At 43.1% G+C, this 15367-nt stretch overlaps 2 protein-coding genes across 2 annotated transcripts in view; one reads left to right on the forward strand and one right to left on the reverse strand.

Annotated features, from left to right (window-relative positions):
• RUFY3 (RUN and FYVE domain containing 3) overlaps positions 1-15367 on the forward strand; it is a 79609-nt gene that overhangs the window by 20573 nt on the left and 43669 nt on the right. The window contains exon 4 of the mRNA XM_027889181.1: positions 1188-1238. The gene's annotated coding sequence lies outside the window, so the exon portion shown is untranslated. The remainder of the gene's footprint in view (positions 1-1187; positions 1239-15367) is intronic.
• SDAD1 (SDA1 domain containing 1) lies at positions 641-12432 on the reverse strand. The gene is made up of 22 exons (XM_027889174.1): positions 12343-12432; positions 12135-12239; positions 11872-11970; positions 11633-11743; positions 11377-11448; positions 11187-11287; positions 10845-10902; positions 9919-9993; positions 9445-9546; positions 9137-9206; positions 8321-8424; positions 7964-8021; positions 7353-7411; positions 6937-7013; positions 6532-6629; positions 6063-6139; positions 5557-5689; positions 4657-4751; positions 4023-4216; positions 3454-3538; positions 2896-3057; positions 641-1208 (listed from the first exon to the last, which is right to left on the reverse strand). The coding sequence occupies exons 1-22, from the start codon at positions 12430-12432 to the stop codon at positions 1158-1160; spliced, it is 2076 nt and encodes a 691-aa protein (XP_027744975.1). The 3' UTR covers positions 641-1157.

The following is a 15367-nucleotide window of genomic DNA, read 5'->3' on the forward strand; positions in this document are numbered from 1 at the left end:
AAAAATCCTACTTGATTCTTCTCTCCTGGCTCCCTGAAGCCTCTTTAAGCTTTTTTGGTCTTGGAAGATTGTGACAAAACAATACACAATCAATATAATTAGGAATTAAAGTAAACACAAATACACATTCAACATGAAAAACAGCTAAACTGCACAAATTCCCACATAGGAGATAAGCAGTAACCCAGCTTCCAAAAAATAAAGGAAAAAGGCACCCCAACAAATGCTTTTCCATTACACTATGCTTATGGCACCTGTTCCTGCCCCACAAGGAAATTAATTTCAAACAGATTTTGACAGAGGATATTATAAATAAATCCCTCAAATTATTTATAATTTATCAACTCCTTTAAAACAGGTGGCTGGGGAGGGTACAAAACCCATTAATGGTCCCAGCAGAGGTCAGTGCTGAAGCACAAATTGAACCTTACATAAAGAATCCAGAGATGCACGTTATTCTCACATGTACTTGACAAGAGACACCAGCCAGTCACTCCCTTAGACTCACCAATATAGGAAAACATTCCTTTTTCTCTCTGGCATTTAAGGGTAGCATCATATTTAAATGGCAACATGAAAACCATCTCTCATATACTGATTTTAATTTTCTTCACGAGCTGCAGTGAAACTGATCGTCCCCCCAAATCTTCACTTCACCTTACCTGCATTACACAAGGATTTGGTCTTATTACATTGGTCCAAGATAGCTGCTCAGACATCTTACTCAAGTCTGTACAGTCACACCCTTAAGACAGGCACAGACACTACATACACATGTTTTATAGACTGACCAGAATGTTCTTAACTTCCCCTTACTTATTCAAGAACTGCCTCAAGTCAAATACTTTAACAATAAGATTGTGTATTTTAATACTTTTTTTTTTGAGTTTTGTATGTTAATTACATTAAATAAAAAGATAATTGCCTTCTCCCCTAGAATGCTTTAAAAACAAATTAAAACCCTTCAGGGTTTAAGGCCTTTATCTGTCCTACAGATGCAGAATCCATCAGCTTGTAAGAGTTCCAGCTTTAACTCTAAACTGAACAGAGATAAATCCACAAGGCACCACAGTCCCTCTTTCCCTCAGGGGGATGGTGGGTGGAAATAAGTATTTCCAGGGCTATTTCTTCAAGGGTGAGTAAGTTCTCTTCAGCATTTATTTCAGTAGCTTTTTCCTCTTTTTCAGAAGTGCATCTCGAAGAGCAATCTGGACATGAGACAAGAGTAGAGTGATCAGGTAAGGAGAATAATAACTGAGACAACACCCCAATCACATCAATGACCTTTTTCAATTTCTTTAACCTCTGAGATAAACACTAAGAGTTCATCAGCTCCAACTGGGAACAGCAATAGTAAATGTTAACTACAAGGGCAGAAACACTTATTTAGCTAAATTCTACAGTACAATTAAAGAGCTGAGCAATACCAAATACTATACAATGAAAGATAAACTGTTCTTGCACTGACTCATTTTAACCAGAAGAGATCAAGACAAAGCTTCAGCCCAGATAAGAGGTAAGTAAAAATGTTATTTGTGAAGACATACAACAAAACTTTCCAAGGGGGAAGAAAGGTTTACAAGTGCCATGTTACTCTAGAGAGCCATTGCACATTTCAGACACAGTTTAACTGGTAAAGGATCTAATGGTAGAACTGTAGACAACAGGCCATTGTCTTTTGCCATCAGAAGTGCTGCAGAATGCAGTGTCACACAACTAAGGTCCTCCAACCCACTCGTTAAAGTTACTTGCAAGTCATGTTTACAGAACTGATACTGTAGCATAACACGGGTGAAAAAGTATGAATAAATTGTTCTTGCATTGTTAAGCCATTATATTTAAACTCTAAGCATTAGTTGGGACTAAGCACAAAACATTCAAGAGGGTTATAAGTGAGCCAAGAACCACTATCAACAGCAGCTTCCTGGAACTGTGTGGATTGTTTATTTGCAACCTATTTTATGTGTTTTGAGAGCAGGCTTAATATAGTCAGCCTTATGTGAGGCAGATCAAAATACCACAGAGGATATTAGTCCACATCTTCCTGTTTAACACAAACACTTAAGACCACTTAAGTCTATAGACACCTTCAGTCTCGCCATTCTCAAGTTAACAAGTTGCAAACCAATACACATTATCCAAGTGATATGGTCCTGCCAACACATCACAAAAGAAGCCTCTGACAGCAGTAACAAGACAAACTAGCAAGGAGAAAAAACCCACCACATATAAAACACCTACATAACTGGATTATTCTACAAGTTTCTTGGAATATGTTTGGATGAGTTCAGTTTACTAACACCTTGTGAAATCCTGGACCAGCAGGGGCCTCACCACTGAGAGCAGCATTACAGTCAAACTACTGCTAAACTGATTTTCCAGTTCGCTTCAGGTAGCAATAGGTGTCCTTAAAGAACAGCTGTAAATGTTATTACATGACCTCAAGGCCAGAACAGATGAGTCCATAACACAATAGTAACAGGACAAAGGTCAAAGAAAGACTGCGGAGAGTGAAGAAACATACTGAGATAAACAACTTGATAAACAACTCCACGTCAGAGAAACATTACTTGTATCACAGGATTACAGTCAGGATTCTATCATCATATCTTCAATTTACGTAAGGAAAGCAAAATCTTCCTAACCTACACTTGACTCTGCAACAGGGCTTGCACCCCAAAGCATGTTAGAGGAGCCTGTCGAAAACATTCACTACAGTCTCCAAAACAGCTCCTCTGCTGGGGCACAATTCAGGGAAGCCAAGGCCACAGGCTTGGCAGCCATTACACCACCCAAGTTAGCAGCAACACCTCAGGACACAGGGTGCACAGCACTACACCTGCACTTGGAGTTTGAGCTCACACAGCCCCATCCATTTCCAGCACTCAGCATTACCTGTTTCTCCCGGAAGGACCGCTTGTTCTTGGTGCGGACACTATGGCTGTATCTCATCATCATGAAGTTCTTGTTCTTTTGCTTTTCTTTGTTGGAAGAGCTGGCAAAGGGGTTAATTCTTGTCTTCTTTTTTACAAATTCTTTCCTGTCTGTTTTTCCAGCCTAGAAAAAGATTGTAGTAGAATAACAGGGGGTAACTTTCATTTTCCTTCCCCACAGTCAACATCAGCTGCCTGATGGTACAGGTTCTATGGCAATAACAATAAACTTGGATTTAGGATGACTTTGTGTCCATACCTGCATTCTCCTATGTTGGCTGTATTTCTTAAGTCACAGTGAAAGTTGGGTGTGTTTGTACTTTTGTGGTCATCTGTGACCAGCAAGTGGCTGTTTCTTGCAGCCAAAATGCAACAGCAAAAAACTGAAATAGTTTCTCAAAACCCAATAGCAGCTGGGCATCCATCTTATAGATACAACCCCAACACCTCCTCTTTCTGCAGAAGGCAAACATAACCCTGAATCCGCAAAGACAAGACATGAAACATCCCAATTCCTCACCATTGCAGTTGCCAGTCTGGTCTCCTTGTCCGACTTGGGCTTCTTATGCAGATGTTCAATATCTCTGAGTGAAAGCAACTCCCCCCTACACAAAGAGAAATCCAGCAAAGGGTCACCACCCACAAAACTTTATCTGGCAAGGAAAACACAACGCCCTCTCGGTCTCTAATCCATTTCTCACACCACTGTCTTAGCATAAACTCAGGCACAAACAGTTCTTGTTCTCTTTCAGGTTATTCCTCATGCGTGGGACATCCCCCTCAAAAGCTGCCATTACTGTTTTGAAAGTCCTGCTTTATCCGCAGTTTCAGAAACTCTGAAGTAATAACCTAATAACAGTAGTGCTACAAACCCCTGAAACTCTTGGCCTGAACAAGCCAAACAGGCTCAGATCTTCCATAGGCCCCTCATATCTTTTCTCTCAGGTACAAACAAAATGCTGAGCCAGGATCCATTCTAGGGCACAGCTGTTTGCTACCTGTCTCTAGGGAATACTGATGATCAACAGCAGAGCTCTGTATCCTGCTGCAATGAAAAGCTGTTTCACCAGATGACAGTCCTTATCCTACCTGCCCTCCTCCTCTTCATCATCTATTTCAATGTATTTCCTCTTTGCAGCTTTGCCAGGTGCAGAATTTATTTCTTTGGAAAGCTGGGCAAGACGTATTTTCTGGAAGTCTTCTTGAGTCAGCAGCCTGCTCGTACTGACTGCTGCAGCTTTGGCTTTCCGCTCCTCTATGGGCATGCTTTTCACCTTCTCTGCCTTGGGAAGAGAAACACGTACAAAAGAATCACCTACAGCTTGGACAGCCACTTCTGTGCCACAATCTATGACCCTCATCTCCCAAATATTTATCATGTGAGGGCAGTTTTGTTGGGAAATGCTACAACCAGCTATTAGGATTCTTCTCAGTCTTATACCCAGCATCTAGTGTTTGATTAGATTACATGCATACCCTATTTTGGGATAAGTAAAAGTACTTACAAATATCACAACCCTGAGACAGCTTAGCCCTGAGACAGAATTCCCCCTTCTCCCCTGCTCAGGTGCTAAACAGTATTCAAATCTCATTTCTTCTGCACAGGTTACACTCAAGCCCTGTATAATTATTTATGAGCAGCCACATCCAAGTATAGAGCATCAGAATCTTGTTTACAATTAAGACCAATATATATTTGGGACAGGAGAGACTTGGAACTCACTACTTGTTGCTGCTCCTCATCTGAGGAGTGATGCACATCAATCCATTCTCCATCTTCATTGTCCTCCTCACTCAGACTGGCACTTTCCCAGCCATCTGCTCAGGGAAGACATAACCTTTAATGTGGACTCAACTACCCCAATAGAAATAATGGATTCTTGGATCACCTGCTCTCACAGGCTTGCATCACCTAACTCCAACTGCATTTTGCCCAGAGACATGAAGCCAGCTTTGCTCTGCAAAGCTTAACTCTCACCTCAAGGGCAATATCCTGAAAGCAGTGAATTGGGGAAGCACCAAAAGAGCTGACAGATGCTATCCCTTGTTACACTCCTCAGCAATGGTGGTCCCTGCTCTTTGCTGCTGGTCTGACTGAAGTGCTGATGTTACCAGCTTCAGAACCAAGCAGATTGTTAGAGTAATCACTGCATTCACATGCCTAAAAAGAAAGGCATCTCAGGGCATTTATTCCTCCCATCACCTCCCCTGCAGCATTTCCAAAGCACTCCAGCTTCATTTCCCAAACTCTGCCTTGCTTTCAAAGACTCCCCCATCCCATTTCCCCTCATTCAGGCAGGTGCTCCTGGTCACGTAAAGCATTTGCACAGAAAGTGAGTTTAAGGCAAATATTACTTCCAAGTACTGTTTCAGTGTCTGATAATTCTCAACAACTTCAGCAGGAGCTGAACATAAGATGTTCCACAGCTGTACAACGTGTCTCTGCTTTTCCATCCCACAAAGCAACACAGTAACAAACCCCACTAATGCACTTCAAGGATACAGGGAAGTGCAAACTACACAGGAAGGCAGTAAAATGAAATGCACTAAGTGTTATGTACACATCAAGTCTTACTGACAGTGATATCCAAAACACAATGGAAAAAAAAATAAAAAGGTCAACCTTCCTCTTGTGTTCCTCCCTTTTCCTTCTGATCCTCAACCTCTAGCACTTCTGCTCCTGGAATGTAGTCTTTGGCATCCAGTTCTCCATATTCATGGATCCTGGCTTCCACCGAGGCCTCAGTAGGTTTACCCTGTACATTAAAAAAAAAAAAAAATTACATCAAGCGGGCTGCTAATTTTAGTGCCCACAAAAGCATGAAAATATCAGGGGGAGCAGGAGGGTGTGGCTGGAAAAAAAGATCAATTTTGCTAGATGAAATAAGATCTTGAATTCCTGAAGGTGAAAGAACTCTAGGCAAAGAGCTCACCTTTTGGAGCACAATCTATCCAAGAGTTGCTGAATTTGAACTAAGGACAAGTGGAAACACAAGCAGACCGTGCCCAAAGGCAGCAGGCAAGGGAAGAACACAGGCTGGACTCCACCTCATTCTCAAGAGGCCACTGAGGCCAGTTATTTTTGAGCAGCTCAGTTCCCAGTGAATGCAATGCACATGGAATTCTTACCCTGAACTTCTTCTGCAGCATCTCCGGGTTCAGGGAGCGGAACAGGTGTATCAGAGTTCTTGCAGACATCATCACATCTACCCAGGAAGGGAGAGTCAGGAGTCGGTACCAAAAAACCCAAATTCTGAGCAAACAAAGCCTTCTCAGGCCATCAGCATTTACAGCCTTCTCTGCAGTTATGGCTCCCCCTGATTTCTCTGCTGCAGAACACAGCACTTCCTTAGGGCTTGTTGTTAACAAACCATCTCCTTTTTTATCTTGGTCAGTTACTTCCCTGCCCCAACTACCTGTGACTTTTGCCTCCCATGGATACAAACACCGCAAATACAACAATATAACCCAAATACTGCAAAGGTTCTCTTAGCCCCCTAAAAACTCATTAAGACAACACTATGACAAAGGCTGTAACAGAGGAGCACATAATACAAGACCAAAAAAAATTTTAAATTTTCATCCACGTAATATTTACTTTTATTTTTATGAGTCTTGTACTGAACGAGGTCTTGGAGCAGATCTTCAGTCATGGCTAAGGGACATCTCGCAGTGATTTCTTTTATTGCATTGATTCTAAAAGAAATGAAAATTAATCATTTTCTCAAGACCAGTTAGGACAAAATCCCATTAGTAGATTGAATTATCTTCAACTCAAGGATAGAGTTTATACTAGATTTATACAAATTTGGTGTAATACAAAGCCAATGGGGAACACTCCCACAAAAGCACAAAGTTTAAGCTGAGATATTGTCCTAATTTGTTTTTACTCAAGCAGATTCTTGAGAGCATAGTACAAGTGACAGGAATAGCTTCCAAGTGGTTTTAAAAAATATACTATCATGCTTCAGAGTTCCGGATGTTTGTATGATTCTGTACCCACCCTACAGTCATGACCTCCCCTGAATTCTTGTCAGTGACAAAGTTGTTGGCAATGGTCATCAACACTGACTGAATAATCTGAAAAAAGAACGCACATTGAATAAAAGCTTAGACATCATTAAGACAGAGGTCAGGATATGTCACTATCATTAAGACAGAGGTCAGGATAGGTCACTAGAGCCCACAGTTATTTTCCGGACACAAGTTCTTTTATAGAAAGTAAGAGACGAGCATGTTAGTTTTTCCCTCCCCTCTTCTTTATACGAAACAACATCTTGCAACTTGTAAATAAAGCTGAAGTTACCCTCAGCTTTTCTAAACAGTCTGCCCAGATTCCCTCTCTCCTTCCCCACAAATACACTCCCATTTCCATGCTGGTCTGCAGCCCATTTAGCATCAAAGAGGTGGAATACTGACCTCAGGTGGTACCAGCTGATGTGAAGCCTGTGCAGCAAACAGAAGGATCTTTGTCACCTCTGGAAGGGAAGTGGGAACATGCCAAAATACATCGCTGCACCTTTCTCTGGTCTATAAACACATCTGCCAAAACTCAACAAGCTGCTCGGTCAGTCCCAAAGCCACTCCAGTCTGACCTTATTTGGGGCAACTATTTCTCCTCTTCCACCAAGCCTTGGGAACAATCCTGGCCTCCACCCACAGGAGTGCAGGCCCTCAGTGGCCACCAAAGGCAAAAAGAAAGGTTCCACAACTAGAGTCAAACATCAGTAAAATGAGGCAGCGAGAGGTAGCCATGCTTTGTTCAGGTGATAAGGATTAGGGACTCAGATGCATTTTGTTCCAGGGCTGAAGTTTCTCATATTCTCAGATAAAAGTCCTGAGTGCACAGTTTCCAAAGAAGTACAAAACACTCAGCATTTCTGGCAGTCAGGGAGTTGTACTTCCTTCTTGCACACTCTGCACTACTCCTACCTCCCACCAGTCCACTGTTACCTATTCACTTAGAGCACCACTTCCATGAAATGGCTGCACAAGACATGGATCAGCAGTGGCACAAAGCAGCTACTTACCTCTCTGATGGGGCTGTAGGAATCTCTGAACAAAGGGGTAGAAGTTGAAAAGGAAAAGCTGCAAAAAGAGGTTGGAACATTATCTTCTTGTCTTTATTATGTATCAGCTTATGAAGATGATCTCATGTTCAATCTCACTCTGTAGCATGCTCTCCACATGCCTCAGATTTCACAGCATGATGTTGTCTCCCATGTTCAGTTTGATACTTGTGGAGCTAAGGAAATGACTTGTATTCAGATAAACTCTTGATATATAGAAAAATTAAGCCTCATTTTGCTGAGGCACAAGGCCAGCACATGCCTCTACTCAAGCCAGGTGGGCTACCCAGCAGAACATTATAAAAGCCAAGTACATACCTCGTGTATTCCAACCAGCCTGGATATCAGGTCCATGAGCATCATCTTCACTTCAAATCGCTCCTTGCAGTTCTCCAGCTGCTTCAGTAGTTTCTCAGCGAAGTCTGAAAGAGCAGTAATAGATTTGTAGTAGTCCAAAAGAGCACAACGCAACTGAAATGGGATTAGGGTAAAAAAAGGCAGTCAGTTTCGAGTGGTTTTACTCCAAAGTGCCCTTGCAGAGAAGGAATTCAAGGTGGCCAAAGCGCTTCTCCCAGTGGGTTATTTTTCTCACATACCTAAGACTGCTGAAGCTGGGCATAGGTTGCGAGGCAAACTAGCACACATTCCCCATCTTAAGCACAGGGTTTAAAGCTGGATTTTTTAAACTACATTTTGGGCCTATCTGAAAAATAAAATCCCCCAAAGTTCACTACATTCAACTAAGACAAAGTCAAGTGCTGTTAGACAAGTATCAGGCTAACAACAGAAATGTAGAGTAGAAGGGAGTAAGCCCAGGCAGCTTAGTAAGTAAGCTGCTGTTCACCAAATTACAGCCTTCACACATGCAAGAGAAGCAGAGAGCTACATTCTGATCTGTAGCAAACCAAAGGAGGTAAGGTTTCTCCTTTCTTGTCTCCCCTCCATGTGTTCCACTAAAACAAGCAGAACAGGACTCATCTCACTGCAAGTGCAGTGTAGCGCTAAGATGAAACACTTCAAGTGTCACATCTTCACCTAATTGCCACTTCCATTCTCCTGGCACAGTTGTGCCCAAGTTTCAGCATCTGAGACTAACACAGACTTGTAATAACAGGAAATACAGTGCATGCTTACCTTGGGGATCATGAATCAAGTGAATAGCAGAGAAGTTGAACACCTCTGGCTTGCTCTTCTTTTTCTGTTTCTGCATGGAAAAGAGTAGGAGACATTTTTCTCTTTCCCTGAGCAAAGTGCTTCAGTTTTAAGGTTGCTGTCTAAAGACACCTCTTCAAAAAGAAACACCAAGATTATAAAAACTCTCCCTCTTTGAAACCACACAGAGTTTTCTACCACCTGTAGCTAAACCAGCAGGGCAACAGCACAACTCCTGCACTTGAAGGATTAAGCTAAAACACTAGGAAGTCAGACAGGCCTCTCCTCACCTTGAGGACCTTCATGGCCTTCTCCAGTTTCTTCTTGCGCTTGGTGGTTTTCTTGTTGGTCGCATAGCGCATCATCAGATCCCTGGCTGTGGGGGCATCATCCTTGGGAAAGAGGGAAACAAGGCTCAGCTGATGCCAGGCTTCAAATAGCAGTCAGAGAAATAAACTAGCAATGTTCTTCAGGATCACACACTATAGTTAAGAACTCTCCCCCTTCCTAAGTGTCACCACACAGGTAACAGCATCTAAAGAGAAAAGCAAAGTAGTTCTTAGCACTTGTCTTTGTATCAGACAGTTAAAGCGTCCTGCCACCTGTCAGACACTGAATTTGGTGTGAAGCACAGAAACACCTGGAGAAAATCAGGTGGGAAAACTAAGCAGCAGAGAAGCAGATAGATGGGCAGGGTCACTAGGATGGGAGACCCATTAAGTAATTGAAGAATAGAGAGAACAAGATTTGATCACAACACCCACCTCAGATTCTGAGTCACTATCTTGTTTCTCATCTTCATCTTTCCCGAGAAAGAACTTCAAACTTGCAACTAGCACCTGAAAAGCCAAGTGAATTCACATGGGACAGGACAAGCTGAAAGGAGTATTCACAACCACCCTAAAACCACATCTCAGGCTGTGCAGAGACTCATCCATTTTTTTTACAGGCTTGGATATGATCAGAAAAACTGAACAACAGCTTGGAAGCCACAGGTGCTAATACAGACCCAGACCATTTTCACTGCCCATCATCACTCCGAGGCACTCAGTCACACCTGGGCTTCCACAATGCCTGGAGCAGATGCCAAGCTGAAAATTGTCGATTAACCCCGCAAAGCCACTAACTGCTTCATGTCAACATTCTCAAAAGCCCCTACACAGGTGATGCCAAGATAATGCCCACAACCCTAAACTTGCATTACTTTATATAGTTTTGTTGTACTTTTGGTTGGTTAGCTTTTATTGAGCAAAACAGCTTTTGGACCTTAACAGCTTAAAAACTTGTTTCTAACCATAGTAAAAGTTTCTTAAAGCCTCCTGAATCAGCACAGAAGGCCCAATATTCACTCAGGCCCCAGACAGGGCAGCTCCTCTCCTATTTAACTAACTAAAGCCTCACACAGCACACTCACTTCAAGGAGGTGGGATTTCAACAATCTCTCGTGAACAGCAGTGGAATATGCACCCACCCTCCTCGTGCCAGTCTCCGTTTGTTGCTAAATAAGTCACCAGTTCCGCTCCTCTGTCCTTACAAGCCAAGCTCTGCCTCCTCCCATGAGAGCTGTTTTGAAAACTTAAACTTCAGGAGGCAAGTCAGCAAAGTTGGTTTGCAATAAAATATTAAGCTATGTCCACAGGAAAAAAGTATGAAGTAACATCCCATTTCCTCAAGTAATATCTCTTCTCACCTTGGTCACTTTGGAAAAGCAAGCAGTTGTGATGACATTGACTGTTTTGGCATCATTCCTGGAATAAAAAGAAGCAGCATCTTTTACTTCAAGTTTTGCAATTTCACATTGTTCTCAGGAAATTAATTCTCATCACTTATTCAAATTAAGTAACTCATTTCACACAAGACATTTTTGCTTCTGAGCTTACTCCTTAGCACAGGATACAGCCTCACTGGACCAAAATTAATACATATCTCTTTATGTCCCTGTCCCCTGGATTGCTTTGGACTACATGCCACAAAGTGATGCCCATGTGCCCCACAACAAATCCTGGAATCAACAGAAGCCTGCCAGACTCACCATATATTCCTTCTATAAAGTTCTATCATCACATCCAGAGAGATCTTGGCAGCAGTGGGATTGCTGTCTCTCAGCATGGTGTACATGAAGTTCTGTAGTGTCTAAAAAACAGGTTGCAAACATTTTATTAGAGGTGCTCCACAAGAGCAGATGGTCAAATCCAAGTACAAGTGAAAGCCCAAGCACTTACCGTGTTCACTTTGTTGTTTTTGTGCTTAGCATTGACATTCTTGATGTCTGTCACAATGTGAGTGTACAAGGTCTGTAAAGGAAAGGTGACAGGGAGGAGCACAGGTCATGCAGAGAACAAACATTACTGCACCCTCACGGTCCCCAAGGACCAAAGTGAGATCCAATTCACCACCACTGAGCATATAATTCCAGGCTGCAACTAAAACAGTGAGTTGGTGCGAACAACCCAGAAATGATGACTGAGCACAGCTTACCTTTCGTAGCAGCTTATCGTGGCACCGCAGCAGCTGAAAGAAGAGCTCCAGCAAACTCGTGGGATTTATTAGATTTTTGTTTCTCAACAAGATTAGAGCCTTGCAGAACGTCTGTAAGAGAAACCAAACTACCATTACGCACTCCAGTCTCCATGCTGATTGCAAAGCAACCCTCAAGCTCTCAGCTCAGCCCAAGGGGTGTGTTAGCCTCGGGCAGGGAGTGCCCAGGGTGGTCTCACCATGCGCAGGTCGGGGTCCAGCACTGTGTGGTGGTAGGAGAGCAGCTCCTTCAGCTGCTGAGGGAAGCTGGCCATGTGCTCAGGGTAGCAGTGGGCCACCTGCAAGGGAGAGGCAGGGGAACGCTCTAGGGCACACCTGACGAGGTGTGAACAACCAGCAATACTATAAGTCTTTGTATGATACCAATAAGAGGTACTTAAGCCCATACCCAAGCCATACCCAAACCTGGGCACTGGTGCAGGGCTGGGCGCCGTGGGCTTACCTGCGCCAGGAACATCACCAGTTCGGCCAGCTCCTTACTGGGCTTGTCCGGCTGGAAGGTGAAGATCTCCACATGGGACTGGTAGTGGTGGTACTGCTGCAGGAACTGCACGTATACAGGGAAGAGTGAGTGGGGCCAGCAATACCCACCCGTGCCTCCCCCCCCCAGCCCACCCCGGCCTCCCCAGAGGCATTCCCGCGCTCCGCACCTCCTCGGTGTAGGAGGTGGGGTCCCTCTTGATGAGGTTCTGCAGCTGGGGCAGGTTGCTGGGCAGTTTGTTGCCCTGGCGGCCCGACATGGCTGCGCGGCGCCGGCACTGCCGGGACACGTGAGCGCAGGGCCGGGCGCCGCCATGTTGGCCCGCCCCTCGACGGGCGCCGCCAGGGGACAAAGCTCGGCGGGAGACGGGAACCCGCACAGCAACCTCAGCCGCTGGCAGCGCTCAGCAAGGGCACCCGGGGAAGGAGCTCGGCTGGAACTCCTTCCCAGCGGGACAAAGGCCTAGGGGGGTCCTCTGGGATTACACATTATGCCAGCAAAGGGGACTGACCATAGCTGCCTCTGGGCAGCTTCCCCAGGGATTACTCCGCAGTGCTTGTACCTTGTCACATCAGCACAGCTGATACTCCCACTCTTCCTCCCTTCCCAGCTGATATCAGGGGAGTTGTATCATCTTATATCTCAAATAATCATTATAGAAGTAGTGAGCATCAAAAGGGAAGCCACAATTAAGACAAGAAATTTATTCTAGCTTCATCTTTTCTGAGTTAAACTTTCAATCAAGATAATAGAAAGGCAACTCCTTCATTTGCATAGCTTACACTGCTTTAAGTTAACTACTTATTTACACTGCAGGAACAGGTTTATATTCCTCCATACAATTAGTAAATGCTATTAAATAAGCTATCCCTCTTCCATAGAGCTGTGTAACAAGTGTCAGAAGAACACCAGGACTCAAACATGGCACAGTCCAGAAAACATGAACATAACTTCTTGTGTTTCAGCCAACACTCACCTCATTGAAAGCCTTTTTATTATCCTGGTAAGGATCTCACAGCCATATGTACCCACTTAAGCACATACTTAGCAGCAGGTTCACCTGCTTCAGGTGAGTTTGGGCTTTCCTGGACCCATTGGAGCACGAAGAGCACATCCTCCCTTCCACACCTACACAGCTGCCAAACACCTGGTTTTAGCCTCAGTGGGAAGGCAAAATAACTGCAAAAGTAAGAGCAGAACTTGTGTGTGGGCTGTTACCAGCTGCACAGAACAAAAACAAGATCTCTATTACCTAAACAAATGACTGCTGAATGTTACTAGATATTAATTAGCTCCTTTATTAGCATCATAGAAGCAATACTATTGCTGTTGTTTCTACAAAGACTATTGAAAGGACTTGAAAAGTTAACAATTCAGTTCAGCCATATACAAATATACTGCAATTATAAACTATCTTCCTAACCAGTTTTTTTTAAGGCTTTGCCAGCTTTTATATTAAAAACACACTTATTTTTAAGCAGCTAGTACATATATACTTCTTACAGCATTTACAAAAAAAAACCCAAAAAACCAGCTGCATAAGCTTCTAACAAAATTTTTACTGAGGAAAGCAGCAAAGCTAAACCACTATAAAATTTAACATATATATCAGGAGCTATTATAGAATGATTTTTTAAAAGCAATCTAACTCTCAGGCATCACAAAGAAAAAAAAAAGCCAATAAATTAAGCAACCAATTCTTATTAAAAAAAGAAAAAAACAAACCAAAAGTTACCTTACCACATCCTTACCACTCCAACACAAAAGAAAGCAAGGAAAGACACTTGTCCTTGGTTTGAGCTTTTATACCCTGAGCCCATTGCCCCCCTGCACACTGATTGGTTTGATTTCTACCAGCTGATTAGGCCAGGAATACTTGAACTCAGGACAGCTGGGGCTAATTTCTTCTGGTTAATGGGAATGGGGTGTATGGATGTTCCTCAGGGAGACTGTTTACTCATTTTAAGGTAAGAAGCATAAGTTCCCCTCTTTATGCTGTTTTGGAACCGAGATAGAAAGCATGTTATATCTTTGTTGTGATTGGTGTGGCTTAATTAACATGCTAAATAATGATGTTTGTGAAGGCCCCTTTTGGCTGGTTTATAGACCAAAAGGCTTTCTTTCTTTTTGTGATTGTTTGTATCATGGGTGGCTCTTGGCTCTGTTTTGCCCTTGCTCTAATCAGCCCTCATCTTTCTATCCAATCAAGAGCTGTAGAGTTTGAGTTTTCACAGTGTCTGGGAGGCTTTACTTGAACTCATTTACTGTATTTGATTGCCAGCATTTTATTTAAATTGTGTCAAATTTTGGCCTTCTGTTGTAGGGAGTTTGTCTTCCTGGACTTAATATTTATAAATTTGTAATTACGAAGAGGGTTAGTGCTCTTTTCCTTTAAAAAAAACAGACAAGCCTTTAAGTCCAACAGAAATATTTATTTCTGGATTGTGACTCATAAATTATTTACAGGCTTGAGGCACAGGAGTTGCGTGTTGTTGATCAACAGAAGAAGGAGATGTTACAGTAATGGCTTGAGAAATGCTCAGTCACTTGCAGGTCCTGGAGGAGAACAGCAGTCCTGGCTGATGGTGCTGATGGCAGGAATCTGGGTGGTACTGGGGGATATTCAGCATCAGCTTTGCTTGCTGTGGCTTTCCTTTGCCTACAGCACAAATGTTTCCTCCTCTGAAGGGAGGAACTTCTTGCAAATCAGTTCTTAATGGTCAAGATAACCCTGTGCTGAATAGTAACCAATCTAATGTCTGATTCCACCTAACCTAAAAGTATGATACAAGTTCTGTTCCAATAAGGGGCAGTAAAGGCACATGCTGTAATTCAGTTTCGGAGTGGAAAAACCTGCTCATATTTATCATTACACTGGATATAAATTCTAGAGGGCAAAGGTTAAGTTCCTGGGGGGGATGAAATGCAGCCTCGTGGCGATCTGCTAATTTGTAGCATCCCAGTACTCTGAGACTGGGGAACACCAGGATTTTGAAGATGAAAATGCCTTTGAGGCAAATGTTGATGAGCTTAGTACCTGTCCACCACAATGAGCCCAGCCCTGTCAGTACTCGGCAGGAGGTTCTTTGCCTCCCTCGGCATTTGGCTTTTCTGAGCTGACTTACTTGTGCATGAAGGAGGGAAAAAATGATGTTTTGCTGATGTTTGTTTTCCATTACTGATGTAACATCAGA

The sequence above is a fragment of the Empidonax traillii genome, unplaced genomic scaffold (genome assembly GCF_003031625.1).
Source record: "Empidonax traillii isolate 1590-97213 ecotype Southwest subspecies unplaced genomic scaffold, ASM303162v1 scaffold255:size705445, whole genome shotgun sequence".
NCBI lineage: Eukaryota > Metazoa > Chordata > Aves > Passeriformes > Tyrannidae > Empidonax > Empidonax traillii.